At 56.9% G+C, this 27,544-nt stretch overlaps 1 protein-coding gene across 1 annotated transcript; it reads left to right on the top strand.

Moving 5' to 3' along the window:
- Nucleotides 1-242: 242 nt before the first annotated feature.
- Nucleotides 243-26,790, top strand: stpk19 (serine/threonine protein kinase 19; the record flags this gene model as incomplete). Its single annotated transcript, XM_002955413.1, has 12 exons — nucleotides 243-969; nucleotides 1,001-11,094; nucleotides 11,133-22,455; nucleotides 22,703-22,877; nucleotides 23,324-23,407; nucleotides 24,163-24,243; nucleotides 24,510-24,563; nucleotides 24,667-24,773; nucleotides 24,947-25,099; nucleotides 25,635-25,707; nucleotides 26,060-26,359; nucleotides 26,509-26,790. The coding sequence occupies exons 3-12, from the start codon at nucleotides 22,241-22,243 to the stop codon at nucleotides 26,788-26,790; spliced, it is 1,524 nt and encodes a 507-aa protein (XP_002955459.1). The 5' UTR covers nucleotides 243-969; nucleotides 1,001-11,094; nucleotides 11,133-22,240.
- Nucleotides 26,791-27,544: the final 754 nt, after the last annotated feature.

Raw genomic sequence — 27,544 nt, 5'->3', positions numbered from 1 at the left:
GTGCCTCAACTCGCAGCTTTGGAGTACGACAACCAAGATCCCCTGTTAGATCATGACCTGGCGTCCCTAGAGCTCAGCGCTGAAGCCGCCTGGGGGAACGATGGGGGAGGCCGGGAGTTGGGTTTGGTGAACCGCGCCACGGGAGGGGAGCGGCTCGTGCTTGAGGCGATGCGTGCGGCACATCCACCCACTAGCAAGGTAATCGGATGTCCTCGTGGAACGGCATCTGCGTGTCTAGTCGCCCCGGGGTGTTCATCTGTATGTTCGTCCGGCTGGCAGGTTAGCTACAGCCGATATGTTGTGGGGTGAGGGTGGTGCGGGTGGGCAGGTGCGGGCCGTGCAGGTGGGGGCTCTGGAGCCAAAGTCCGCAGCGAGCTGAGTTGTCTCCCACTGCGTTCACTCATGGACGTGGATGTCACTAAGCTGTGTATGGATGGGCATGCCAGTCTTCCCGTCCCCACAATCCCACCACTATGCGCATTTCAACATCGCCCCTGCGCATGGCGTCAGTACGTCCATGGCCACCGAGCGCTAGATGGCCGGCATCAAGGGTGACTCGACTGGGACGCAGGCAGGTTTGTCCCAACGTCGGCTTTAGATGTTGCTCTCCATCCCTCCCTATCCCGGCGAAAGAACGTTTCTGAGCCGCTGGAGCTGCCCTTGTTTCTATGTCGGCAACAGAATTTCCGATGACATCGATACCGGTAATCCAACCGACACCAACCCGGGCCAACCGAACCGAACGACTTTCTTTTGAACAGGTCATGCGGCTGCACGCTATCCTCGTACGCCGGAGTCCTCAGCTGGTCCCCGTACCACCGCCGATGGCTGAAAATGGGATCAGTACTGCAATGGCAGTAGCGCCGGAGTCGGCAGCAGCAGCACCCGCCGCTACCGGCGCCGCCGCCGTGGAGGCGGCACCTGCGCAGCCAACGGCGCTGACACGCTTCGTCACCTCTGCAACCCCACCCGCCGCCGCCGCCGCCGCCGCTGCCGCCGCGCGACATCGGGATTGTGCTCTGGGGTTGTTGCGATGGGCGCTTGGCGGCGATGTGCTGGCGGCGGAATACGTTTTGATGCAGCTTCTTGGCCGGGTCGCAGCTCGGGGCGACCCGGCGGCATTGGGGCAGCTGACACTCAATCTGTGCAGGTGTGGCGCGGGGGCCGCTTGGTGATCTCAGTGCTTACAGACGTTCACTGGTTGGTCCTTTTTCCTGCACCCGCTGGCTTCATAAAGCATGGGAGCGCTGTTCGTAAAGTTACCCAGCCTGGTGCAAGCAGCACACGCTGGTCCTTGTCCGCCCCAGCACCTTTGAACACTGAACGTGTGTCGGCCTTGCGTACATGCTTTGCGGCGCATTAGCGCAGCGCCAGATCACTCCCAAGACGCAACAGGAAATGACGTCCTTCCGGGGGCAATGCTCCCACTGCGCCGTGTGCACCCATCACAATCCCATGTTCCCCTCCGCCCGGCAGGTGCCCCCGGGGGGGCCGCTCCGCCACGCCTGCCGCTGTCTCCGCAACCGCACATAGCAGGCCGCCGCTGGCGAGCGAGCGGCTGGGTGACGGTCCTGGTTCCCTGTGCACCGCGCTGCATGCCGCCATCAGCAGCTTTGTGCCCTTGAGTGTCGCCCTGCCTCTGACCGTTGAGAGCTGCAACAGGTGCGGGGTGCAAGTGGTGGCGAGAGCGGATGGGTGGGTGGTCATTTGGTGGGTGGCCCCCGCTGCCGGGGGGAAGGGGGAACCGCCGCATGGGGGGGGGGGGCTCCAGTGCCATGACCGTCGCTGCAGCGGTGCTAGTGGCGGAGGGAGCGGAGGGGAAACATCGAGAGCGGGTAACTGGCGGACCGGCGGCTTGTCCGGTGACGACCATAGTTTTTTGTGTATGTGTGTACATGTCTGTGCATACCTGTCGTGTTTGTGTTTAGCGCTGTTCTGCTGTGGCGTGCTCGCGTGGCCTCTTAACGTGCCGCGCCGCGTGACGTCCCGACGTGTTTTATCCCAGGTTATCCTGGGGGCCGCAAAGGGACCCGGCTCGCGAGCGCACACGGCCATCGCCGCTGCAGCTAGCCCCAGGCACTGTCGTACTGTTGGACGAGACACTGATGGCTCCAGGCCAGCTCACCACTCAGGGAGTGGCTAGCATGCAGGTGAGATCCAGGGGGAACCGGGATGCTCGTGTCCCTCTGGTTTCGGTGCGGCTCGGCCCTTCTGTCTGTTGTCTTTCCGGAGGACCGGCTTACGCGGGACGTGCATATGTGCAAACTAGGCGCCGTAATCACACGTGCCTGGCTTGGCCGTGTGAAGCCCAGCTCTCCTCCCATCTACCCCCTCGTTCACCCCTTTCGCTAATACCCCCGGCCAGGCGCTGATGACTATATCTCGGCAGCAGGAGCTCATGTACGACTATGAGACGTTCCAGCACCCGGTGCCCGTAGACTTGCCGGTCATCGTTCTCACGGAGGGGAGGTACGGAATTCGTACGGAGTGTCTTGAATGCTATCCCATTGACATGGCGAAAGCTTATCATGTCTGTATAGTTCATCTTTAAATGAGACATTTTGACATTTTCGTCTGGGACTCCTTTGCCCCCACCAACAGGTCACTGCTACGCGACTCGGTGCACGTTAGAGTACCTCTGAACGCCACGCAAGCTTTTCCAACGGCGGAAGAAGTCCTGGCGGCGACAAACGGCGGCTATGCGACCATCTCCTCGGGCGCCACCGGGCTGTCGGACACCCAGGCGACGGCCAACAGAGCTGAAGGAGGCAGCCCAGCCACCTCGGCCGCCAACCCCACTGCCGTCACCGTGCCGCCAACCTGTGCCAGGATTCCGGAGGCCGAGTTGGCGGCGGTACGGTCGTACCTCTCGGCTGCACGTGCAACAGAAGGGTACGAGTTGGCCGACGGAATGGTTGCCGTACTCGAGCAGTACTTTGTGGACGCTCGGAGACCGGAGAGTCGCGGTAGCAACGGCGCAGCGGCGGCGACAGCGGCATCTGCTGGTGGCGGTTTGACGGCGGAAGAGTTTCACACGAAACTCACGGTACGGTGCGGTACATTTCTGTACATTACCCCGTGTGCGGTCGGGCAAGGCATTGAGGCCCAAGAATGCGGTTTGTAAGGGGAGGGGGCGGGGGCGGTGAGACGGTGAAATTCCGGTTCCCGGTTCCCAGGATGACCATCCTCCACGCGCATTTTGATGTCCAGAAGTTCCTGGCCTGGCCTGGCCTTTGATCCCACCCACCCCCCCGGAAAGCCTGAAGATTGGAGTCTCCTCTCGCGGCGGGTGCCTGAGGGGACTGATTCCTCCTTGGCTGCTCCTCATCAATGCCATCGTGAGCCTTTTCGCCCTCTTTCTGCCCCAAGCCTTCCTGTTCCTTTTTGCGCCCCCTTACCACCCTCTTACCGCCCCTCCTTCCGCCCGCTGCTCGGCCCTGTGCAGCTGGCCCGGCTGCTCGTCCTGAGCCACGGGGAGCGGCGGCTGACGCGGGAGAGGTGGCAGCAGCTGCTGCGCCTGGAGCACATGAGAGAGGCTCGGCTGAGGGTCGGGTCGTAGGGGGATTAGGGATGGGGGGGTAGTGGGGGGGGGGGAAATCCCTGGTTGGCAAACCCTGCGGGTCAGGTTTTCGCGTTGTCGTACCGTCGCACGAGACCTGCCGCCAGAATTTAGCTTGACAGCTTGACTCCAGGCTCTCCGCGGGCTCGAGGGGGCATCTAATGGGGAATGCGGTTGTGTGCTGATTCCTTTGGGTTGGATGGGCTACATAGAGCTGGCCCCGCCGCGTGGCTTCGACTCTGCTAATTGGTTGGTTGGCCTGAGCGCGGTTTACCGCGCTGACGGTCGCAGTTGCTACGTACCACCTGTTCGATGTTCTTGATGCTAGCTACTGATGCAGCGCCGAAGCAAGCGGTGTTGCTCGCTCTGATGGTTTGGTTGCGCGCTTCTTCTGATGTTCGGATGGCGGTGAGTTCGACTGTTTGGTTGTGTTCCGGTAGCAGTGATGGCTGTGATGCTGTGGCAGACAGGGTGGTTGATCCGTTGTACCACATGGATACGGGTCGTACAACCTATGGGGCCCCCGGGGTACAGCTGCAGGGTGGCAAGCACACGATGTGGCTGCGGCTACATGGGGGATGTCCCTGGTTTACTTAATCCTGGAGTCCTGTCCTTCTTCGGCAGTGAGACACGAATGGCCGCAAACCCATAACTGGAGCGTTGGGGACCCCGCGGGCTCCCCCGAGCCGGAATGATGATGGAGGTGACTTGTTGTCGGTTGGGGGTGCTTCTAGACCACGCAGGAAACACACACACACACGCACACACGCACGAACACCTGGGTATCGGGGCTGCTGGGACGCGCCTGTGCTTTGGCAGGCAATGCAATATTAAATACTACTGCGCTCTGTTTCTGCCCCTGCGGGCTGTCGTTCCGTGAGCTTCTCGGAGCTGCCTTTTTTCAGAAGGGCCGCTGCGTTTGGGCGCCGCGAAGGAGTACGTCGGGCGCGGTTTGTGTAATTAAATCCCGATAAGAATAATAAGAATAGCGTTATGGTCGTGTTGAATGAACCAAGAGGTTTGTGAGGTGACAGGCACCCTGGCGGCGTGCGCCGAGTGCACCCTTCCGGCGAGCAAGGAAAGAGCTTACCGCGCCGCTATTTCTCCGGGTTTTGTACTTTGGTGAATTCCGGAGGGGATCCTATGCTATTCGCTTGTGCATGGCCGGCGCTTGGGAGAATACCTTAGGTTGCTGATCCGTAAAGCCGAGAAGGAGGCAGCAGCAGCTAGGTCGCGCATCTGCCGGTCTTCCTTATACGTGAAGGTTGCCTAAGCGCACGCAGCACAAGTTGCCACCAGAGGAATAGGACACCAGCAAAACCACAAAAAGGGCCTAAGGAAGGTAAACACGTTGAGACTGTTTGGGACAAATTTCGTATATGTATATATAAGGGGCATTGCCCGACATTGCCTCAACAGGACTCCGGCAAGGTTAGGAAAACCATAGTCCCTACAAAGGACAAAATTAAATTCACCAGCATCCTATATCATGCTCCAGTGCAGGATCACGTCTGTCAGTCTTTGTCTCCATGCACTCGATGAACTCGATGGTTCCGGTGGTTGACAAACGACGGTCACGACAGTTTCGTTTCCCCTAACCCTGACTTTTCCGAGTGTGAACCATGTATGGAGCACACATATTAATAATATGAATGGGCATCTTCAGCTCGGGTGACATGTAATTGCATGGAAGACTGCGAGCTTACACCTCCCGGAAGCACCGTATCTCTTTAAGCGTGGATAACTCTCTAGACTTGACTCAAGACTCAATTATGTGACATGGGGACTTGAAGGTGTCGGGAGCACCCGCTTCAACGTAAACTTGCAAGTATGGTGGTGTCCGGAGGAGCACAAAGGCTAGATAAGTTCGGATGCTCACGCATTTCATAAACGCACATTTGCCGGTATCCATGCCCTCGCTGAGGGGCTTGGATTGCTCGGAACCAGGTGAGAGTGGTCGCGGAGCATGGCAAAAGAACTCAATTTGCGACGAATAGATACGAACAGTTTCACGTGTTTCCCAAATTAATGTGAAAATGCAGGTTGGGTTCCGACCCTTTTCGACGTCGGCTTGCTGGTGCGGTCCGCGTAAGCGGACGCTCGCGGTTGTCCGGCCGGAAGGATGTGCCTTGGCCCTAGATTTCAAGCCAAAGACTTCAATTTTTCACCAAAATTCCAGACCACTACTGGCTGTTTGCAATGCAGCGCAGCAGCAGGAACCAGGCGTTGATGAGGCACAACCCAAATTAATAGGCGAGGATTCTGCGGCGTTCGATCTAGAGAAGCAAAGCATAAAGTCATGGGCTCTCTTCGGCGTCCTGCTATCAACGGTGTTGGGAGCTCTTTACCTCGTCTGGATTCAGCCCGGTGTAGGCCTTGCTGACGACTATCTTGCCGCCATTGAAGCCGTTGCCAACAGCAGCGAGGCAACCATTGCCCTAATCCTCCTCATCTTCGCGATTGCACACAGCGGCCTTGCGGGTCTGCGGCCGTACGGTGAGCAGCTCATCGGCCCGCGCGCCTACCGCGTCATCTTCGCCCTTGTCAGCCTGCCCCTCGCTGTCGTCGCCATTGTATATTTTATCAACCACCGCTACGATGGCGTACCGCTGTGGGACCTGCGCGGCGTGCCCGGCATCCATGAACTCATTTGGGTTCTCAATTTCATCTCCTTTTGGTTCCTCTACCCCTCCACCTTCAACATTCTCGAGGTGGCCGCTGTGGATAAGCCCAAGCTGCACCTGTGGGAGACAGGCATCATGCGCATTACCCGCCATCCCCAGATGGTCGGCCAGGGTATTTGGTGCGCAGCCCACACGCTGTGGATCGGCAGCAGCTTCATGGTCGTCACGTCAGCATGCCTCATGGCGCACCATCTCTTCGGCTGCTGGCACGGCGACCGCCGGCTAAAGGCCAAGTACGGGGACGCGTTCGAGGATGTCAAGGCGCGTACTTCCGTCGTGCCGTTCGCCGCCATTCTGGACGGCCGCCAGAAGCTGCCGGACGACTACTGGAAGGAGTTTGCGCGCATGCCATACTTCGCCGTAACGGCTCTGACGATCGGGGCATACCTGGCGCACCCGCTGATGCAGGCTGCTAGTTTTTCGCTAAAGTGGTAATGCAGCAACGGTGGTAGGGAAAACACGGGTTGCCGATGGAAGCAAGTCGGCATGGTGCTTTCGCGGTGGTGGCCAGGCTGTTGCGGTTGGTGCTGGCGATATGGGGATGTGGGCAGCTGCATTTCGTGCGGTTTCAAAAGCAGGTATGGTATGAAGACGCGAGAGCAGGCGTGGCAGCGGCCTCGGAGGGGGAGTACCTGTAACGGGACTTTGCGTGCTTACGGATTTAGGCTTTTTGCCTACTAACGAGTTGCATGGGTGGCCAGTGTGGACGATGCAGCGCTTCCAGCTGGCGAGCTGGTACACGCTTGAGGATGGGCATGCAGAGCGGGCTGCGGGCGAGTTTAAACTGTCCATTTAGCTTTCGGTGTCGTGTCACACATGCGCGGATGGGACGCACATGCTGTTTCCAGGCCAAGTCCGGCGATCGGTGGCAGGGTGTGGGGAAGCTATTTGTCACTGATAGAGGGTTACATGTTCCGGCTGCATTTTCTGAAGGCCGCGAGTTAAAGACCCCGGGTCTACGACGGCTTCTCTGTGATGGACCTGATCGCTTGGCTTTAGATCACCGCAGCCCTTCTCTGATCCGGTGGCAAGCCCGTTGAGGCATATAATGTATACACGATACCAGCTGCTTGCATAGGCTGCCTGACTTGTCCAGACTGTTTGATTGATGCCGGCCTTGGATCCGTCTAGGGAGCTGGGTGTTGTCCTTTCGGAGGTTTTGCCGGCACACGGGGCGCGGGTTATCCGCCTGAACCCGTCGTGGTCTTCGACCCTTAGGTACCCCGTTCGGTCGTGTGTCGTCCTTCCTGCGATATCCCCAAATGCTGCACTGAGTCACTGAACATTTCAACAGTTTCTTGGTGACCTATGATGCCCACGAAAGAGAGTGCGGAGTCCCAAAGCTGCAACCGCGAGCCCCTGAATCAGAGGTCGTTTTTGCACCTGAAAACGCCTAACACCTCTCCCAGATGCGCATGCTTGCACAAATGGAACGTCTTTGCCGTGTTGCTAGGTGCATCCTGGAAGGGGAAGAAGTTGGCATCAAGCCCGTGCAGGGATACCCGTGGGCCTTGCACCGGGTCTGCAAGACATACATGGCAGAGACACTTCCCCCATCCGTGAGAACGCAACACCACGTCCCTCCGCACACCTCCCGAATGACCGCTTCCTTTAACACGAGATGGGCGCCCAGGCGGGGATAGGAGAGCTGAACGAACTGCTACGAATGGCCATAGACGTGCGGTGTGGTTCACCCAGCGATACCCCGACCTCTGGCACCGATGGCCCATGTTCCGGTATTCACACCGGAACTACACGCACAAAGCAAGACATCGACACACCCAACCAATTTTCCATACTCCGGATCTAATGGCGTTGCTGACTGGATTTGAATCTTACCCATTTCTGCACAACGTCTGTGCACTCATCACCAGGTAGCACCGATATCACCATTTCGACATCGGCGAAGAATACATACTTAGCGACATAGGTCAGGCACTACTGGTAGAGCACGCACTAATGCCCCCGGGAGATCCCAGGAACGAGACCTGGGATCCTTCCGATGGTGGAAGGTAAAGTGCCCCTAGTCGATGGATTGTGATGACCTGGGATGAAGTTTATTTGAGAGCTGATCAGGAATGGAGTTGGGCCGCCGTCGACCCGGCAGATTCCGTTGGATGCCGGCGGTGGGTGCGGAACCTGAGCGATCCGCTGAGAAGTTGACTAGGGTGACAAGGTCAGGGGGCCCCGAAATACCGGGGGAGGCAGGGTCTGCCGGGTAGCGGCTGCAGGGTGAAGATATGCCCCCCTTGTCCCACACATCAGAAGAAGAAGAAGAAGAAGAAGAAGTACTTAGCTGCTACTTCGCAGGCTACGGTATTAGTCTCGTCGCCATGGAAACGGAACTTCGCAATACATCAGCCCCCTCCAGCAATGCCCTTCACTGCGGGAACACATCACAGCCTATCGCAAATTCGCCCCTTGTACTTATCTCCTAGACCCTGCTCGTCTCCCCACACAAGGGGTGCCCTAGGAAAAAACCACGCATACACAACTTCCTCACGAACAGAAACACGCTCTGGACCATTTCTCCTGGGAGGTGTACACGCAAGCATGGGACCAAGACCACTCATTACTTCCAGTTGAACTCTGTTGCGAAATAAAGCTATTAAGAAGCGCTCAATTGTATTGTATGAACTGTACAAGCAGATCCGTAGCAGGACCGCCTTCACGAGTTGCGGAAAGTCATTTAAGAATTGAAGGCATTAAAAATGAAGCGAATAACCATCTGAATGAAGATGAAATCTGCATATCTGCACCAATCCACCGCACAAGTCCAAACTGCGTCCACTAGCTGTCGCAGACCGACACGTCCTCGAAGATATGACGGAATCAACCGCCAATCACCTGCACCGTCCGCGCAGGGCCGCCAGCCGCAGGGCCGCAAACGATATGGCCAGCATCGAGATGATGGCGTACATGCAGCCCAGCACGATTAGGTCGGTGTTGAGCAGGTCCGAGTCGACTCCCAACAGCGACAGGAACAAGCTGCCCTTGACGGCGGGCAGACCCTGCGGCAAATCCGGGGCACTAAAGGATAGCACCAGCGGCTTGAGCTCATTAATAACGAGCGCCTCCCAACAGAACCTGAACTCAACGAACAACAAGCGACGACGGGGGAAGAAACGGGGAGGCGCGGAAGGGGGGGCACATATGGGGTTAGGACAAAGAAGGCGTGACACAGGGCTGCGACCAGGTGATAGAGCATCGCGGGTGTGAACCAGGGTTGGCTTCGTCAAAGGACTACAGCAGTGGCGAAGTGCAGAAGAGCCAAGCTCAATCAAGGAAGGGATGCAATTGCAGGAGCAAGCGGTAAATATCGGACGGCTACGAGTTTTATACAAGTTACAAGTGCCGCACGAGTGTGTGTGTGGGGTCCTTCAAAGCCGTGAGGCCATGCAATATATATTATTGAAAGATGGTTACACCGTACAACCGACGGCGACTTGGGTCCTGTAAACTAGACCCCTCCTCATCCAGTCACCCGACATCCGTAGAGACAGATCAGCCATCACCACCATCTCAGCATGCGAAACTTAGTCCACCAACTAGACCTCATCTCCACACTTCAGCAGCGATTTGTAAACCTATTTCTCCCGATTAATGTGGGGGTCTGACCAGGAATCGAACCCAGAACCTTCATCTAACTCAAAGGTGTCACCAGACCTGACGAGTTTTATAGTAAGTGCACAAAGAGCACAGCGCTGCAGGCGATGAGGACGCAAAACATATACATGGTTGGATGCCATCATAGAGCGCCCGGGTGCAGCCGAACGGTGCCTGATTCATATGCCACCGTCGGCTGCCTTCCCTCATATTCCCAAGCTACTCATAGCTCCAACGTCAAAGCATACGCAGCCAAGTAGGTTACCGAGCATGCGGAGACAACTGACACCTCTACAGGTAAACGGCCCCCCGCGAGAGCTAGGTAGCAAGGCCAGCTTAGGCAGCTCGGTAACGTACGTGTGCGCACCTGATGGGGCTGAGGTACACAATCCAGCGCAGCCAGGCCACAATGGTGTCCTTATTTGCCAGGAAGCCACTGAACAGGGCGCATATCAGCAGCAGCAGGTTGAGCACTAGCACGGTGCGGCCGGGACTGGAGAAGACGCAGCTCAAGGCGATGCAGGCGGCGCCTGTTCGCGAGGCAGGGAGTGACCAGGGTTGTAAGCGGAAGGGTAAGGAAGGATATGCGCGATAAAATCAAAACGGAAACCAAAAAACGCAGCTGCAACAATAACTTACATTCGATAGGATAGGTTAAGAGGGAAAGCTTTAACTATGCGGGCCACAAACAAAGTGGGAGAGCTGAAAGGACGACATTTGCGGATTGCGAGAGCACAGACCCAGCCGCTTCTGACGACCTTCCTTCCCTCTATAACCGCTAGCACATGCAGGTCCGACGCGCCAGCTGGCGGCGACCGCGCACCTGATAAGCAGGACATGGTGGTGAAGGCGCCTATGAAGGTGAAAAACGCGGCAGCTTGGACACGGAGACCCATCAGCCTGGGACACAAAAAGTTGGACCGTTTGGGGGTTGGCCATTGGCCGAGTTGAAACTTTCTCAACGACTTGACGGCGGTATAACTTATACGGCCTTACTGTTGCAAGGGACGCGCGGACGGGTTGAGGCGCGGTTGCCTGCACACAAGAACTAGAGCCGCCGTGCGGTACGGTAGACAGAGGATCAGGGAAAAAGACAGAATGAGAGACACGCAGACGGCAAGCGCCGCACAACACAAGAGGCCCTGAGGGTAGCCATTGCAAAGAAGCCAACCGTGCGGACGAGCTGTTCCAGTCCCACGGCCCACTGTGGACCCAATCCATGACCCGAAACGCAACCCTTAAGACCCCCACCCCATCCCACCCCACTCCACCCCACTCCACCCACCAGTAAAAAGGCACGCCGAACGCCCAGGCTGGCAGAGCGCGCAGCAGGACGCCGTCCAAGACGAGCTTAACTATGACGTAAGGTACGACGCCGTATGACCGACGCAGCAAGTCGCGATCCACGGTAGCTCGTTCCGGGTACAGTCCGTCCACGGCTGAGGTGGCGAAGCAGGCCAGCAGCATGACCGCGAAGAAGATGGCGCCCACACGATTCTGGGCGCCTGAGGGATCAGGAATAAGGACGGGGCCATTCGAGGCGGATCAGGAGACGCATGCAAACGGGGGGACACGAGCAGATGCATGCATGTCGGGCGTAGGAGCGGGAAAGGGAAGAGATTGCGGTTGCTGCTTTCAACGACGGGTTTGTTTCGGTGGGGACTACGTGTCAGGTCAATCTGTCGAGGGAAGACGAGCTGCTGCCGATCGTTAGCGAACGCAGTGCAGCGGCGGGCAGTGCGTGCGACCGACTGGGCGGTCCTTCCCCGGCCGCTCCGCGATACCACCCATCCCAGGTACCAAACACATGTCCCACCTGACACATTGAGATTGGTGTCGCTGAACACTCCTCCCACCAGCAGCCCTAGCGCCCCCGTCACTACCAGATGTAATGCCAGCAGGGATGGGTTCCGGAGCATGTCCAGTCCGCTGCGCCATGCAACAACGCCCAGCTCCAACCAAAATCGCCGCAACCTCACACTCGCGCCGGATCCGCCTCCTCGCCCGTGTACCAAGGATCGAACATACTTGGTGTCGCCATCGTCAAAGGCTGCCGCTACTGCTGGTGGCGGCGATGATGGCTGCTCAACACCGTTTGCGGTATGCCAGTTGCACAGCTGTGCGGCCTGTGCCGGATCGAACACCAAGTCCAGCAGGTGCTCCGCGATATGCACGTCCGGCGGCGGCAGCGGCAGCCCCGCCGACATCAGCACTGCTGACATACTACCCGGCGGCCCCGCCGCCGCCACCTGGCCGCCAGCCATCACCATTACGAAATCCAACGCCCCGAACAGCGCTGGTGACGGCTGATGTAAGGAAATTATTACCACACGGGGCCCCATGCCGCCGCCACCAGTCACAGCACGGCTGTCAGTCGCCACGTCCCGCAGCACCGCCATGGTCGATCTGGCAGTGGCGGAGTCCAGCCCTGACAGCGGCTCATCCAGCAGCAGCAGCGGCGGGTCGGAGACCAGCTCCATGGAGACGGAGACGCGGAGGCGCTCGCCGCCCGATAAGGAAGCGCCGCCACCGGGCCATGCCATGCGGTGGGCCAGGTAGGAGATGCCCAGCTTCCGGAGCACCGACTCCACGCGTGCCTGCGCACCATCATCATGCGATACCGCGCACAACTGGATTGGCACGTAGTATACACTGCACAAAGACTTCACAGACAAGCCCATTTGCAACCTGCACCTCGAGCGCTCAGTGCTACCGCATCACAGCCATTCTCTGCTGCCACGCGTCTTGTTAACCATATGCCTTATCACAGTCCACCTGGATGTCTCTGCGATTACTGCTGATTCAAACCAAGGATACCTCGCCTCCATCAACCATGGCATCGGCCCAGGTGCCCCTCCACCGCTGCAGACAGGGCCCGTTATGGCGGCGATCCAGGCATTGCCGCACCTGATAACCCCCTCGCGCAGCTTATCCTTACATCACACATGTGCACCCTCACCTCCTATCCTCAGCAATGCTGCCCCGTTCCCTAACCCAGCCCCTGCTACTCCCCAAAGCTACAGCCGGCTTCTCGCGGGATCGCATCGGTGTGGGGTCCCCCACACCTGCACGTGGCCTCGTCCACGCCGCAGCTCCCCGAAACTGAGCCGCAGCGCAGCGCTGGTCGCCACACACTCCGCCACAGTCAGGGAGCGACACAGCAAGTCGTGCTGCGGCACGTGCCCGACCAGTGCCGCCAGGTGCCGCGGCTCCACCACGGTCCGGCCGTCCAGCCGTACGGTGCCGTCCAGGTCCCAGTGCAATCCCGGCTGGATGAGGCCGGCCAGGACGCTGAGCAGGGTCGTCTTGCCCGAGCCAGAGGGACCCATAACTCCCAGAATCTGGCGGGCATGGGGAGTCGAGAAGGGAGTCGGTGCTCAGGGAGTTGGTGAAATCATTTAACGGATGATACTCAAATGATGAGCTGCTGGTGTATTGTTTGGTACTGCAAATGGACAAACATGGGTAACAAAAAGGTACTGTTAAAAGTATTGTTAACGTGAGGAGAGTGGGAGGCATGGAAGGCAACGCACAAGCCATACGGGACGGGGTAAAGATCCATAAGAGGAGGCTTTGGCGCTGGCATACAGGCAGGCTTGACTTCTGTTAGTAGCAACCGCTGGAACTAGTAAGGCAGGATGCACTGCAAGAAACGGTTGCTGTATGTATAATAAGCACTGGGGGAGAGCTATCCAAAGCATTACATACGCTAAGGCTGGCGCCCGGGCCCTGTCCAGGGACACTCCTTACCTCTCCGCTGACCGCTTTCCCCGAGACGTTCCGCAATAGCGTCGCTGCGGGTTGGACGTGCCACGGCCTCAGGGCTGCGCGGCGCGGCCGCGTGCGCAGCTGCAAGCCGTGCCAACTGGCTCAGAAGGTGGGAGCACATCAGGAACGGAGGGCGGGAACGGCAAGGTGCTGACGTGGAAGGCCGGCCCAAAAATGAGAACCGTAGGACGAAGTCTTTGCGTATACCATCGGCGTGAGGCCACATACGCAGCCGAGCAACCAGGAGGCTTAACAACGTGTATGTTCGCGCTAGGAGAACCCGCCTTTCCCATGGCCCTCCGCCCGATCCTTACGCGACAACCCATCCTCAGCCCCAGAGGCCGTCCTCAGCCCCAGATCCATATCTCCAATTTTGCACGGCCGCACAACACAGTGAAAGGACCTCACAAACGACCTGCTCGTGCTCGTCAGAGCATACGGCGCAACCAAACATGGCATGGTCCGCTTACCTCAGCACCTGCACCATGGGTCGGTCGCTGCCCTGCTTCGTGGCGCCAGATTCGGCGGCATTGAGCTTGGCTGCCGGGGGCGGGCCTGTTGGCAGCAAAGCTCCCGCTCCGGTGCCCGCGGCCTGCTGGTGTCTTGCCGCCATTACGCCAATGCCCCTGCCAATGCCGTCTTCTGCGCTGCTAGCAACCTCGCTATGGCTCCTTTCCGTTCCCCTACTGCCCCTGGCGGCCATATCTTCCTGCCGGGGCGTCTCCCCTCCTGGCAACGTCCTCAGTTGCCCCGGCAGCGGCTGCCTCGAAGCCGGCCGCGGCGGAGGGCATGACAGCAGCGGCTGCCCCGAAGCCGGCAGCAAGGTGCACTGCTCGCCAAGCGGCGAGTCTGCCACGTGCGCCACAACGGCAGGGGGGTCCCCACCCACCGCCAGGACTTTTCCTCCGCCTCCGCCACTTCCACTACTGCCGCCCGTCTGCTCGCCTCCAAGTCCTGGCGCCGCTGGCGGCTCTTCGATGCCCTCGCCCAGCGGCCTCGCAGGCCCCGCAGATGCAGCGTCATCATTAGAATCGTGTCCCACAGGCCCAGGGCAAACCCAGTGTCCATACGACGCCATGGCGGCGACGGTCGCGGTAGCAGCTAGCAGCAGCACCATGCTGGGCACCCAGGAGACGACAGGAGCAACGGCCAAGTGCGCCCTCGATTCAAGATCCCCTGCAGCGGATAATATAAGTGATTTGCGGCGGTGGCACCAGCGGCAAGCCAGTTCAGACACGTGTCATAACACCGCATCACTCCTTAAATGATGAAGTACAACTCTCGAGCCCATTGCTGGCCTTACAGCCGCAGCACAGCCTCTCGATAGGAGGTTTCAACCCGCAGAAGATACCGTTACAAGTTACAAGTTCCGCAGAAGATACCGAGGCGGGTCCGCGCCCTGCTCCGTGGTTATGCGTGCTACTCCCGTCTTCACATGCCATCGGAAGGTGTGCCGTAAAATCCGGGCTGTGTTTTGTGTGATGATTGCACTGATGCTGGCCGGTTAGTGTAGGTTATACGACAACGGCAGGTCATCGTAGAAAACGAGAGGACGATACCATTGGGTGCTGTGTCCGCGTCGTACGGTCGGATTAGTGTGGGGGCCCCATCGGCTCTTTGCGCGTCCCTATATACTGGTAACGGACCTGTGCTGACGAAGACGCTTCCGTTGACGGGATCGAGGCACTCGGTCGCCTTGCAGCTGATGGGGATGGCCGGAATAGGCAGGCCGTTGAGCTCGATGCTACAGCTGCTGGTGCCGTCTGCCGCCATCTCAGAGGATTTCGAGGCCTCGGCGCCGCACGCGAGCTTCACACCACTTTCAAGGGTCGTAAACGTGGTCTCGGAGACAATAGCTGCAGGTGCAGCCCACGCAGGGGGCCGGGTAGTGAGAAGGAGGAAGGAACCAACAAGACAGGATTAACTTAGCACTGCAGAAGTCCAAGTCAACCTAGAGAAACGGAGAGGGGATAAGGAGACGGCGTTGTCGCATGACGTGGGGAAATGCAGGCCACAGGAGGAAGCAGGAGTGTTGATAAGGGGCCCTGAGCGCGAGCTGAAAAAGGCCACACCTTTCAGAGGCACAACCCAGCGCCTACTCACACATTGATCGTGCATCCCCCTTCGAGCGCCCACCCAACCGACCCACCACTGGAGCAGCCCCGCGGACAGGCGCACTTGACCACCGGGCAGTGCACCTTGGTGCTGCCGACGGCGAACTTGCAGTCCCAACCGGTACACACCACCACGGCATCAAGTGGCATGTCCGAGGACCGGAATGACAGCTGACAGTAGGGGGTGGAGTTGACCGGGCTGTTGCCGTATGCCAAACCGGAGCCAATGGCCATGTCGCTAATGGAGGATACGCCCCAACCTGAAGAGTGCTTCCAGCGGATGAGAAGGAGAAGAGGAAAACAGGGAAACAAGGAGCGGCGGGTCACCCCGATTTTGCGAGGGCAAGCTCCCGGGTCACGCTCATGCCAAGCTCTTATGGGTATGGCCACAGGGTGAAAAGGGAAACGGCGGTGGAATGCACCCGTGTGCAGCCCTGCCATGAATCCTGGGGTTCAGACACGCTTTACAGGGGGGATTTGGGTTATGAAAGTCACTACGGGGCACACGATGGTGGTCTTCAAAAAAGTGTCCCAACAGAGCAGCTTCGTTCCCCAACGGCCGATGAGTGCATGTCAACCACTAATGGCTTCTTCTCTACGCCCCTTTCACGCAACATTTGCTCCCCCTTGGGACCGCTGACACCTTTGCTGCATCGCCCTTCGGCTTTTTTCTGCAATTTTTCTTTCTACTCCTAGCGTGTGTTTGCCAACTGCTGCATTTTCATTTCTTCAACTTTCCCTACCCGGCTTTGTGGTGCTGCAGTTGAAATTGATGACGGTGCCGACGAAAACCGCCACGGCCGGGTTGAGCACATTACATGTATACTGCTTGGAGGCGGTGCGGGGCTGGTACGCAGGGGACATGGAGCACTGGGCGGTGGAGGAGGACAGACGGGTCTGGCGGTGGGGATCAAGTAGCGTCAAGGGAGCAAGGGAAGGCGAGCGGAGGCACAGGGCACGGTTAGACACGGGACAGGCGGAAAGAAACAGAGGAGGATGTAGGGAAAAGCGGGCAGTTGAAGGGTGCGAAACCATCGGATCCCACGAACATAAATCGCACATAAATCCCACACCATCGGATCCCACGAACATAAACATTTAGTTGATGTTGTTACAGGGTGGTTAAGCTTCACCAGTGGCCTCCTTCCCGAGGCAATTCCCTGCTCTCCCCTGCTAGAGGGGCACCCTAAGCCATTCACCCCATCCGACTTCAGAGTGTACTCTTTGAGTTTGGCAACTCACCACCAGCATCCAACCAAATCTAGCGGATCGACGGCGCCTCAACTTAGTTCCTGGTCAGCTCGCGAGTTGATTTTATCACGTCCTACACCGTCCACAAGATGGGGGGCCACCTCCCATTTCACCACCTCTCAAACACCCGAGAGGTCGGCAGGCGGATTTGAACCCGGGTCGACCGGGAGCAGAAGTCAGGCCTTAACCTCTGCCAGCCGCCTGCCTATAGTTACATTACAAAATTACAAGAACATATGTGATATTAAACATATGATGCATGATATTTGTTACATTCATTAAAGATGCTAACAGAAAAATAAATATTATACTATTAAAAGGTTACATAAGGTGGCGTACATAGGTGGAACGGGACTAGGCAATGCTCAAGGCCAACAGCCCTTATACGCAAGCGAATTTCATATGAGAGTGTAGACACACACACACAGACACAATATAATACCGATATTGGAAGTCCGTGAGAACGAGCGCTGCCGGTGTCATGCCGCTTGTGCCAAGGACGCCCGAAAGCTCACTGGATGCATCACAGCTGAGTCAGCCACCAGCCCTGGAGCCCGCGAGCCAAGGAATCCATGCCTGACTGTGGTTCCCAGTCCCTAGACATCCAGAGGCCCATGCGTTCAAGAGCGACCTCGCGCACCCACTTACTCGGCACGCCGTATCGGAAGTGCACATGAGGCAGCCTCTGCCGGTAAAGCCTGATGGACAGGCGTTACAGTTGGTGCCGGTCGCGTCCCAGTCGTATCCCACGGGGCAAGTACCTGCACGATGTGCCCGCGGTGAGCGTTTGCGTCATTCCAGCAAGCAAACTCCTCAGACCCGAAGGAGAGAACTTCAACGGCGAGCGGCCCAGAGGAGCAGGGTAGCGGGGCAGAGGCACTGCAATTTCCCTACTTCCTCACCTTTCACATAATATAGCCAGGGACAGGGATCGTTAGGGGCGCTGTCACCGTGCCGTCGTCCCATACAGAACCAAACCCTACTCTACCATTGCCACCGATACAACAGCTGCAGCGCAAACAGCACAACCACGACAACTGTCCTGGCTTTAGCACGTAGTATACGGCATTGCCCGCGCGCAAGTCGTGCGGTGATGGCGTCGAGCCCGCCCGATTGTGACTTGACCCCCTGAAAACGGATCTGCTTCCACAGGTGGAATTTTTCTAATTCAACCTCCCAACCTTTCGAACGCGTGCAAATGCCCATAAAATCTTCCAGAAGCCTGGTAGGTTGTGAACTGTACCGACCCACCATTGGAAGGCGACACGGAAACTGCGGTCGTGTTGGCAAGGCACGTTGAGGAATCGGCCGAGATCACCCCGCCGCTGGCGTCACAGTAGCCCCAGGGCAGGTTGCACTGCTGGGAGGAGTCTGCCAGCACGAGCAGGGTGGAGGGTACACATGAATACGTGAGCACGGGCGCTATACCTGATCCCCTGAAAATCTGTCGTCCCTCCGCAAACCTCTCCTAGAACTAAGGTGGCATGATTCCGAGCGCATGGGCGCACGCAATCCACTCCAGGCCTATTTCACCTTTCAGCGTACAAACTGGCAGCCAAGCAGTCACAACTCTGGTGTCCGACGGGGCCCTGAAGCAACATCCATCCCGACACCGCGCATTCCCTATCGCCACATCCAGATCCGGCCCTTATGGTACCTTTCGACCAGCCACAGTCGCATACGCAGTTGGCCGTGCCATTGACGATCTCGCAGCGTCCGTAATCACCACAGTAGCTCGGGCAGTCCAAGATGGCCTGGCCGCCTCAAAGGAAAGGCGCAAAGAAAAACAAGGTTCCCGTGTGGCGCACAGCAAACGTAGGTTGGCTAAGGAAAATACCGGGACTGGAGTACCCGGTACACATGTGTGGCATGCATGTGGGTTGAATGGTGCTCCATTTCATGAGCTCATTGAACGCACAGGTCAGCGCACCTTTTACAACAACATACAAAGGATTCTGATAAGGTAACCACAGAGCCCGTGAGACAACTTCGGTAAAGCACGTTGTGACTAAGGACGGGTGAGGATTACGCCGTGGATGGTCATCGGAAACGAATGGAGCAGTGTTGAAGCAACGGCCTCCAGCCCGTCCGAAGCCAAGCTGACCGGGTCCTGGTCGCAGCCTCCAGCTCTGCCACTACTTCATGAGGTATCCAGTGCGCCATGATTGGCCGTAGATCAAGGCCCACCCATTTAAACACCGTCTCAAGACGCAGTGGGATCCGAAACCCGTACTCCCGAGTATGCCGATGCATTAGAGCAAAGATGCCTTGCCACGTGCATGCGGAGGAACCCGTGCACCGTCCCTCCCTGGCCATCAGCACTGGTAAGTCTCGCATTCATTACGGGATCAGCTGCTGACAGCGCCACCGGCAACTGCACGGCAGGCTGTAGATGAGCAGCTGAATACAAGTGCGCAACTGCGAGCTGACACGGCTTCACCACTGCGACCCACTTTCTGACCAGTGAGCTGTGTACCTGTGAGCCGACAACGCAAGAATCGGGGAAAGCCCTCCTGGACGCTCAGAGCTTATTGTCCAGAGCCCTGCTTAAGAAGAAGCCGAGCCGCCGCACTTCCTCCCAAGCGCCTTCTTGCTCACCATCTTCCCGGGCTTCCCAACCTCCAACCCACCTAGCTACTACGCACCGTTGCCCTAAGGCTGGCCGTCAGCGTCACGTTGGCAATCGACTTCCATGCCACACCCGAGATGTTCAGGTTGCCAACCGCCTGGTACGTCAGCTCCAGGGACGGCACGTCCAGTACCAGCATGATGCTGCCACTGACCTCCTGCGCGGCATGCAGCCCAGGGTTCAAATACGTCAACAGGTAACGGCTGATTGCGGAGCGACCCATTAATTCTGTGAGCGCCCGTGCGCATGGATCGCTCCTGCTCTTGCGCCCTGGCAACTCAGGGGAAACCAGCTCCCCGGGATGCGGCGCCCTTGTGGTTGCGCACCTTGACTAGCAGCACTTTCTTTACAAAAGAATGACGACCGGCACGGCTCGCAGGCATCACGCACACGACGTGCATGAGCACAACCTAGCCGAAATCAGCAATCCGAGAGGACACAAGTCGATGGGAACAGTGTACAACGCACACCGTGGGCTAATGGCCGACTTGCCGACTTTCAACTACATACCTTCAACCCCACATGCCCTGGTTTCCACGGCCAATGTCCCACGCGTTTACCTAACAGTCCGTTGCGATTGCTTCAACCTCTATCTCGTCTGCGTTCTTCGCGCGCTAACGCAAGGGTTCGTTGGAATTCTCGTTTCCTTGAATACTTCCACTTCCAGCCTTGCTTTCCTTCGTTTCCTTGCCTGCCGTCGTGTCGCTTCTTCCTTTGCCCCTTCATATACCTTCTTGTCCGCTCTTCTTCTCTACCCGACAATTGATTTCCACGTGCCGACCTTGCTCGATTAAGTACGCTCTTCCTTTCTTGTGATCTGTTTGTCCTTTCGGCAACCGTGTGGCACGAGTTGCGGTGCGGCAGTTGTAGCCTTCAACCTATGACAACTCCTCTAGTTCGTTTCCCCACGCCGCTTCCTTTCCCAACCGCCATTGCAGCCAACCCCGTACCCTCCATTCAGTGTCTGCCAACCCGCATTACCGCCCACACGTCGTCGCTGGCTGGTTACAATGATACCAAACCTACGAGCCTGACCGTACCATTGCCGGGCTTTGGCACTGCTGTGCGGAAAGCTGCGATCCCTTAACAAATACTCATCCTGGGAAAGGCCTCCAGCTAATCAGTTCACCATTTCGTTCCTGCCGTTCCAGCCCAAAGAGTCAAATCAGAATACGTAGAATGGAACCCGGTACCTGACATCCATGACCGTCCCTTCCTGATCGGACTCCAAGCCAGGCTTCTTAACACCACCGCTGTGCGCCTCGCGCGTGCTCAAGCCACCCAAATTTTTTCGATCTAGCGAAGGTCTCCATGCCATTCCAATGGCTTCTCACCTTGACATGAAAGGACACCGCTACTCCCGACGCGTCGGCAGTGAGGTTCTGGAGGTTATCAACCCGCGTTTTGGTGATAAAGCTGTAACTGCTCAGCCAGCCATCGACCAGTTCCGTACTGACCCCGCCCGTATAAGAGCCGGACTGGCCGCTGGCTGCTGCGAGATCCCGTATGGTAAAAGTGGCGCCCAAGGTGGACACATTGTAGTCGTATTTGGGTGTTTCTGCATCTAATCCTGCTATGATCGTCTGGCCAAGGTTTAAGACAGGGTACACGCTGACAGGCTGCTTGTACGTGGTAGACGGCGGCACGGAGGTCAACGTGAACTTGGACCAGTTTGCAAGCCAAGCCGCGCGATCGGCTGGATTAGGGCAGGCGGGAAAGGCCTGACTGACTGCATATAAGAACCCGGTAAACCCGCGCGGAACGTCGCGGTCAAAAGTCACAGGGGAGGATAGTGGGGTGTTTCCGGACGTAAGCTCGTTGCGGCTGGTAAGCACGACTTTGCTGGCCTGCGCATCCAGTTTCAGGCGAACGACGCATGATGCTCCAACGGACTGAAACACTGTGAAGTCCACTAGGAAAGCCAGCACCAAGGCATGTGCTAACCAAGGCCCTATCATGCCTGTTGGCCAGAGGACGCCACGCTGATAGTGCCAAGCGTGATCTCGTCGAAAGTATAATGGCCAAATACAGCGGAAGACGTAGAATAGGCGTCTCTGTGTCCCACGTACTCCAGGACTTCAACGCCTTACTACGACCCTATATTTGTCCCCTTGCAAGCTCCTGAACTAGATCATATCTAAGAATTTATTGCTGTTAGCCGGATGTGTACATATGCGTATGCGACCGAGGAAAGGAACACAAAAACAACGAGCATATGAAACTTGAGGAATTCGGCTGGTCAATGTAGGGAACCAGATGAACGACATCGGAACAGGAAATTGTTAGCGAATCGAGGTAGGAAAGTGGACAGTCATCTAATAAGTCTTTAACCTTGAATTTGAGTACTGTACGCAATGGAACTCCAGTTGAGCTGTGGTACCCATAGTACCTAGGTTAGGTGACCATATTGTAAAAATCTGTCAGTTTACATATATTCTTTACATCACTGCAAATATACTAAAGACCTCCGTGAACCTGTCTGTATCTCGCTTATTTTGGAAGCACCATAGTCCCTTCCCCATCAATTGCAACCTATAAGGAAGCTCGGTTTTGCATATAGAAGTGGAAGACCTAGTAACCTTTAGAAATTTTAGCATCGGCAACTGGTGGTACCTGCCTACTAGGAGCCATGAGCAATACGGGGGGACTATTCACCGGCCTCCAAAGGCCATTTTCAGCACGTCGAAAGAAAACGGAAGATATGGGCAAGGCCGACGCAGGAGGAACCGGCCTCGGCGAACAGGCTATCAGCGAATCTACAAGGCAGAAAGTTGAGGCAGCCAAGCAATACATCGAGAACATGTATCGAGTAAAGCAAGAAAACATAGGGAACCGTTATGCCAGGTGGGCTGCTTTTCGGCCCGCGTGACAGCGACAGCTGTTGCTTTACATAGACGTTTTTGCTCCCTGTCTTGTCCTCCTCTAAACGCTAGTCTGCCAGTATTTTCTTCTCTTTCGTGACCATAGATGCTTCGATGAATGATGTACAAGAACCGCTCTGTTGCACGCCGTTACCTTTCCAAGAGAAGCCCCGACCCCCATCAACGCTTCCTCCGCGGCTTTATGACCCCACCTCCGCCCTTTCCCTTAGGCGGAGTGCACTCGAGAAGGAGCTGCAGCTTGAGGGTCTGCCAGAAAGTGAAAAGCAGCAGATGCTATCGAACCTGGAGAAACAGGAAAGCAACTTCACCCGATTGCAACGGCAACGTATGACAGCCGATGACTTCGATTCGCTGCGAATCATCGGGAGAGGCGCATTTGGAGAGGTGGGAAACGCTTTGGCACTAAATGGCATATGACCCAAATCGAACTTAGCCTTAGGGAGTGTGCTGTGATTAGGCTGGTGCGTTCGGCGCGTTGGAGGCCAGCATCTTCCCGAGGGATGGGATTTAGCCACTGCAGGGTAACCCCCAATATTGCTGCACGCATTTTTAATACTGGTAATGCGAGAGCGTGACATGCATGTCATGGCGTCTGCGCTGCTGTTCCCGCCCAATGCAGAGGGTCGCCTACTCGGCCGACAACGATGTGCTGACTTGTACGTGAATTGGGAGTAAACCCTCCTCAATTCATACCTGTAACTTATAAGCGGTGCCATGCTCTTGATAGTGGTGCCGGTGATCCGGATTTAGAACCGCTTATGGCATCATCTGGGCCCGTAACTGCTTGAGGCGATGTACCTTCATGTGATGTGTGCTTGTGTGAGCTGCAGGTTCGCGTGGTGCGGGAGAAGCTGACGGGGAAGGTTATGGCGATGAAGAAGCTTAGAAAGGCGGAGATGCTCTCGAGAGGGCAGGTGCGCTTAAACTTGTCCAGGGGTTTTCTTTGGTGCAGTCACAGGTGGGCAGCAGCATCCTGCGCTGTGGTTTCGCCAGCTTTCGGCTTCTACCGCAACACAGTGTACCGGACGTGACCTGCCGCGCACGTGGACGGGATAATAGGTGCATTCTGCACACGCAGACACATACACGCCTGGCACGAGAGGCCCGGTGTAGTCAACCTGCAAGGCACTGGGCCTCCATGTTCACATAGACATAGCCGCCATGCTGGACGCCTGGTCTTGTCCCTATGCCTGTTTGACAATTTGTCTCTGTTGAAATGCAAGCCCACTGTTGCGTTCAGACGGTATCTGTGAGCGTCCCTGGGTGCCTTCAAACGCACAGGGCAGGTTTTGTGATGATAGAGGACCCCAGCCACGCAACTGAGCAGCATTGTGTGCTGCCAGCTCAACGATGCTGCGTCCAATCCTTCAGAAGGTGGCCATCAGGCCTTCCCGCGTTACCCCACCGCATAACCCTACGGCGTTTTGGCGGAACAGTTACCCAATTCCTGGGTTATGTTCGTTGGGCGGACACGGGACATAGAGCGCGCACTCTGACGTGGGAGCTTTGCACACTGCCCGCAGTCGCCGCCTTGCTACTTTGTCTTTGTGTCAGCATTCAACGCTTGCAGGTGCAATTCTACCCTATATAACTCCTCAGTTGTAAACTATCTGCCTCGCTTGGTGCCGTAATGTCCCGCTTTACTGCGCTACCGCTGCCGCACCGTCAGGTTGCCCACGTCAAGGCTGAGCGCAACGTCTTGGCCGAAGTGCAGAACCCGTACATAGTGAAGCTGTACTACTCCTTTCAGGTGCGACAGTCTGCCACTGCCCCTTGACTGAATTAAGCTCGTTACTGTGTAAAATCCCAGCTGTGGGTTGAACCCGATGCGGTGTCAGCTCTTTTATGGGTCGGGACGGAGGGCGTTGCATCGCCAAGCAGTCTGTCAAAGGATTTATAAAGATGGCCGCCGAGGCCTTGAGCAGCCTTCCATCTGTGTCCCCTGTCACTTGCTGCGCAACAGACGTTCTCACATGCGGTGCTTTTGATCGCCTCACATCCCTTTGTTCAAGTCAGGACGAGGAGTATCTATACCTGGTAATGGAGTACCTGGCCGGCGGAGACGTCATGGTGGGTCCGTGGCGGTCTCAGGGATACTTACCATCAATTACGGTTTTCCGTCGTGGACGCAAAGCTTCACCTTTGGCCACGGCCTCGTGCGTCCAAACTGCAGATGTTGCTGATGCGTAAGGACATCTTCACGGAGGAGGAGACTCGCTTCTACATCGCGGAAACAATCTTGGGGCTTGAGTCCATCCACAAAGCCGGTTACATCCACAGGTACGTCAGCTGGCATACGTACATATGCATCCACCATACCGATGCCTACTTCCTGGCTAACTGTTGCAAGCGATTGCTGGGTCCCTGGCACGTAGAAGCGACAAGCCAGATGGAGTACCCATACTGCGTTATGTGCCATACCACGCGGTCATTTTCGGCTCATCCTTGCGCAGGGACATCAAGCCGGATAACCTTTTGCTGAGCCGAGAAGGCCACGTGAAGCTGTCGGATTTCGGGCTCTGCATTTCCGTGGATGTGCATGCTCTTCCCACGCTAGCAGAGGGCGATGAGTACAATGACACGGGGTCAGTGGCACGGGGTTGTGTGTGTTTGTCTGTGTGTGTTACATGGTCGTGGGTGCGTTCCCCGTACCTGCAAACCGCCCAAAATACGAGCCGAGGGCTCAAGGGCTGCCAGATCGCCTGTAAGCACCATCCTACGTCGCACTTCAGACAAATCAAGTGATAAAGGATGCTAACGACCAAAGGGAACGATAGAGTTGCGGTGGGACCATATACGGGGTTGTGACTTGGACCGGCGCCTGTATGTGACCCGGGGTTTTGGTATCTGGTTCCTTTTGACCGGTTCTTGCACCGTCAATGCCGCACCTGCCGCAGCTGGCAGCAGGATGATGGTAGTCAATAGGGGCTGATGGCGTGGATGTGGCATGTAATGTACTAGTAGGGTCTGGCTCGCTGAGGTTCTATTGCAGCGCAGCTCAAACCATTGAAACTTGATATGTTGTAAGAGTGGAATATCGCCTACGTAAATATGTAGAGACACAATTCAACTGCTAAGTTAGAGCTTCGTTGCGCGTTGTTGCCCTGGAAAGTTACGCTTGCTGTCCCCACACCTCTGCAGGACGATGCCGTCCACCTCGATGCGGCCTCAGGCGGAGCAGCTGCTCCAATGGCAAAAGAACCGCCGGCAACTGGTAAGCACCCCTTAGCTTGCAGGCTGGACCCGCACAGGAAATCCGACCTATGAAGCTATGAATCATGGTACCCCTTCCCAGCCGTTGATGTAGGCAGTCGGCATGCCTCGTGTCCATTCGCGTGCTGTCTGCCTTTCCTTGCCTCTCAAGTCAACGTCTAAGGCAATTTCGATGGTGCGGATGTACAGAGCGAGGATTGGCCTTCTGGTTCGCCATAATTATTAACGTACCCAAGCTCCAGCTTGTTTACGGCTTGCTCTTCTCAGTTTGTAGCATAATACCGGCCTTGACACACTGCTTCTATGGGAACAGACCATTACCACACCCACCACCTGCGCACCTACCTTAACAGGCCTTTTCAACAGTCGGCACTCCGGACTACATCGCGCCGGAGGTCCTCATGAAGAAGGGCTACGGTATGGAGTGCGACTGGTGGTCCGTGGGCGCCATCATGTTTGAAATGCTGGTAGGCTATCCGCCTTTCTACAGCGATGAACCGTTGACCACCTGTCGTAAGATCGTCAACTGGCGCATGTTCCTGGCCTTTCCCGTGGAGGCCCGGTTGTCGCCCGCGGCTCGTGATCTCATCTGTCGGCTGATGTGCGACGTGGATGACCGCATCGGCACGCGCGGCGGGGTGGAGGAGATCAAGGTAGGTGTTTGCTTCAGATGCTGTTGGGATTTGAGTTGGGAGTAGCGCTGCCGGCATGGAAGATTCATACGGTGATTGTAGCTCCGTGGTGCCATGCGGGTGGTGACGTCGGTGTGGTTGCATCCTGTGCACGTGTGAACCACTCGCAGAGCCATCCTTTCTTTTATGGGATAGACTGGGCCAATCTATACATGAAGCCGGCGCCCTACGTGCCGAGGGTGGATCACGAGCTAGATACGCAGAATTTTGAGCACTTTGACGAGGACAAGTCCGGGAGCCAAGGCGGCACGGCGGGAGGTGGCTCGGGGCGCGGGAAGAAGTGGTTGGCGAAAGCCGATCCCAACTTCATTGGCTACACGTACAAGAACTGGGACGCGGTTACCCCGCCAGGTATGGCGTGGATGTTTCCCTGGGAGGTTGAGATGATGTAAGGAGTCCCCATGCTCAAGGGTTGCAAGATCATGGCGAGTGGTTGCCTCCAGCGGGGCAAGATGTCACTACATAGCCTCAAAACTGACTCGTATAGGCAGGCCTGCATGCTACCATTGCAGACCTTGAACTGTCACCTGAAGTCATCGTCTCTTGCTCTACGAGGCGCGACGTGGTCGGCGCAATGGACATTTCTCGGCTGTATAAATAACGTGGCGGGTGTTGGTCGCCAGGGTAGCATATCTCATGCAGGGCGAATAACGGAAGGCCTGCAATGAGCGGCATGTTGCTCTAGCTATATAGCTGCCTACCGATACGGGGCATTCCATGATCGGTTCTGCCTGTTCTCCCGTTCTATCGGATCAACTCGCAGGAGAGGAGTCCGTACAGCTCAAGAAGAAAACCGTCGTCCGTCCAAGCCTCGCGCAAGTCCAGACAAATTTGCAAGCCATGTCACTTGCTGGGTCTCAAGTCGTGGCTGCGGCGGCAGCCGGGCCTTCAGGACAGTACTCGCACGCTGCCATGCAGCGCATAGTAGAGTGAAATTTGGAATTCCTTTATGCCTAGACTTAACCTTAAGGCCCCAGCTGAAGTGAAGAATACAGCCGGAGCGCCCTTAAGGACACAAAGACCACGACTCGGAGAGAATGTCTGTCTATGTGGTTTCCCGTCGGACGAGGACGCATGAGGGGTTCGTGCACCAATGAATAAGTGGCCAGGATAAGTGTGTGAAGGGACAGTTCCCTCGACGTGTTG

The sequence above is a fragment of the Volvox carteri genome (assembly GCF_000143455.1).
Source record: "Volvox carteri f. nagariensis unplaced genomic scaffold VOLCAscaffold_51, whole genome shotgun sequence".
Classification (NCBI taxonomy): Eukaryota; Viridiplantae; Chlorophyta; class Chlorophyceae; order Chlamydomonadales; family Volvocaceae; genus Volvox; species Volvox carteri.
Note: the sequence above shows the minus strand (reverse complement) of the source record. Positions and strands in the feature narration are given on the sequence as shown.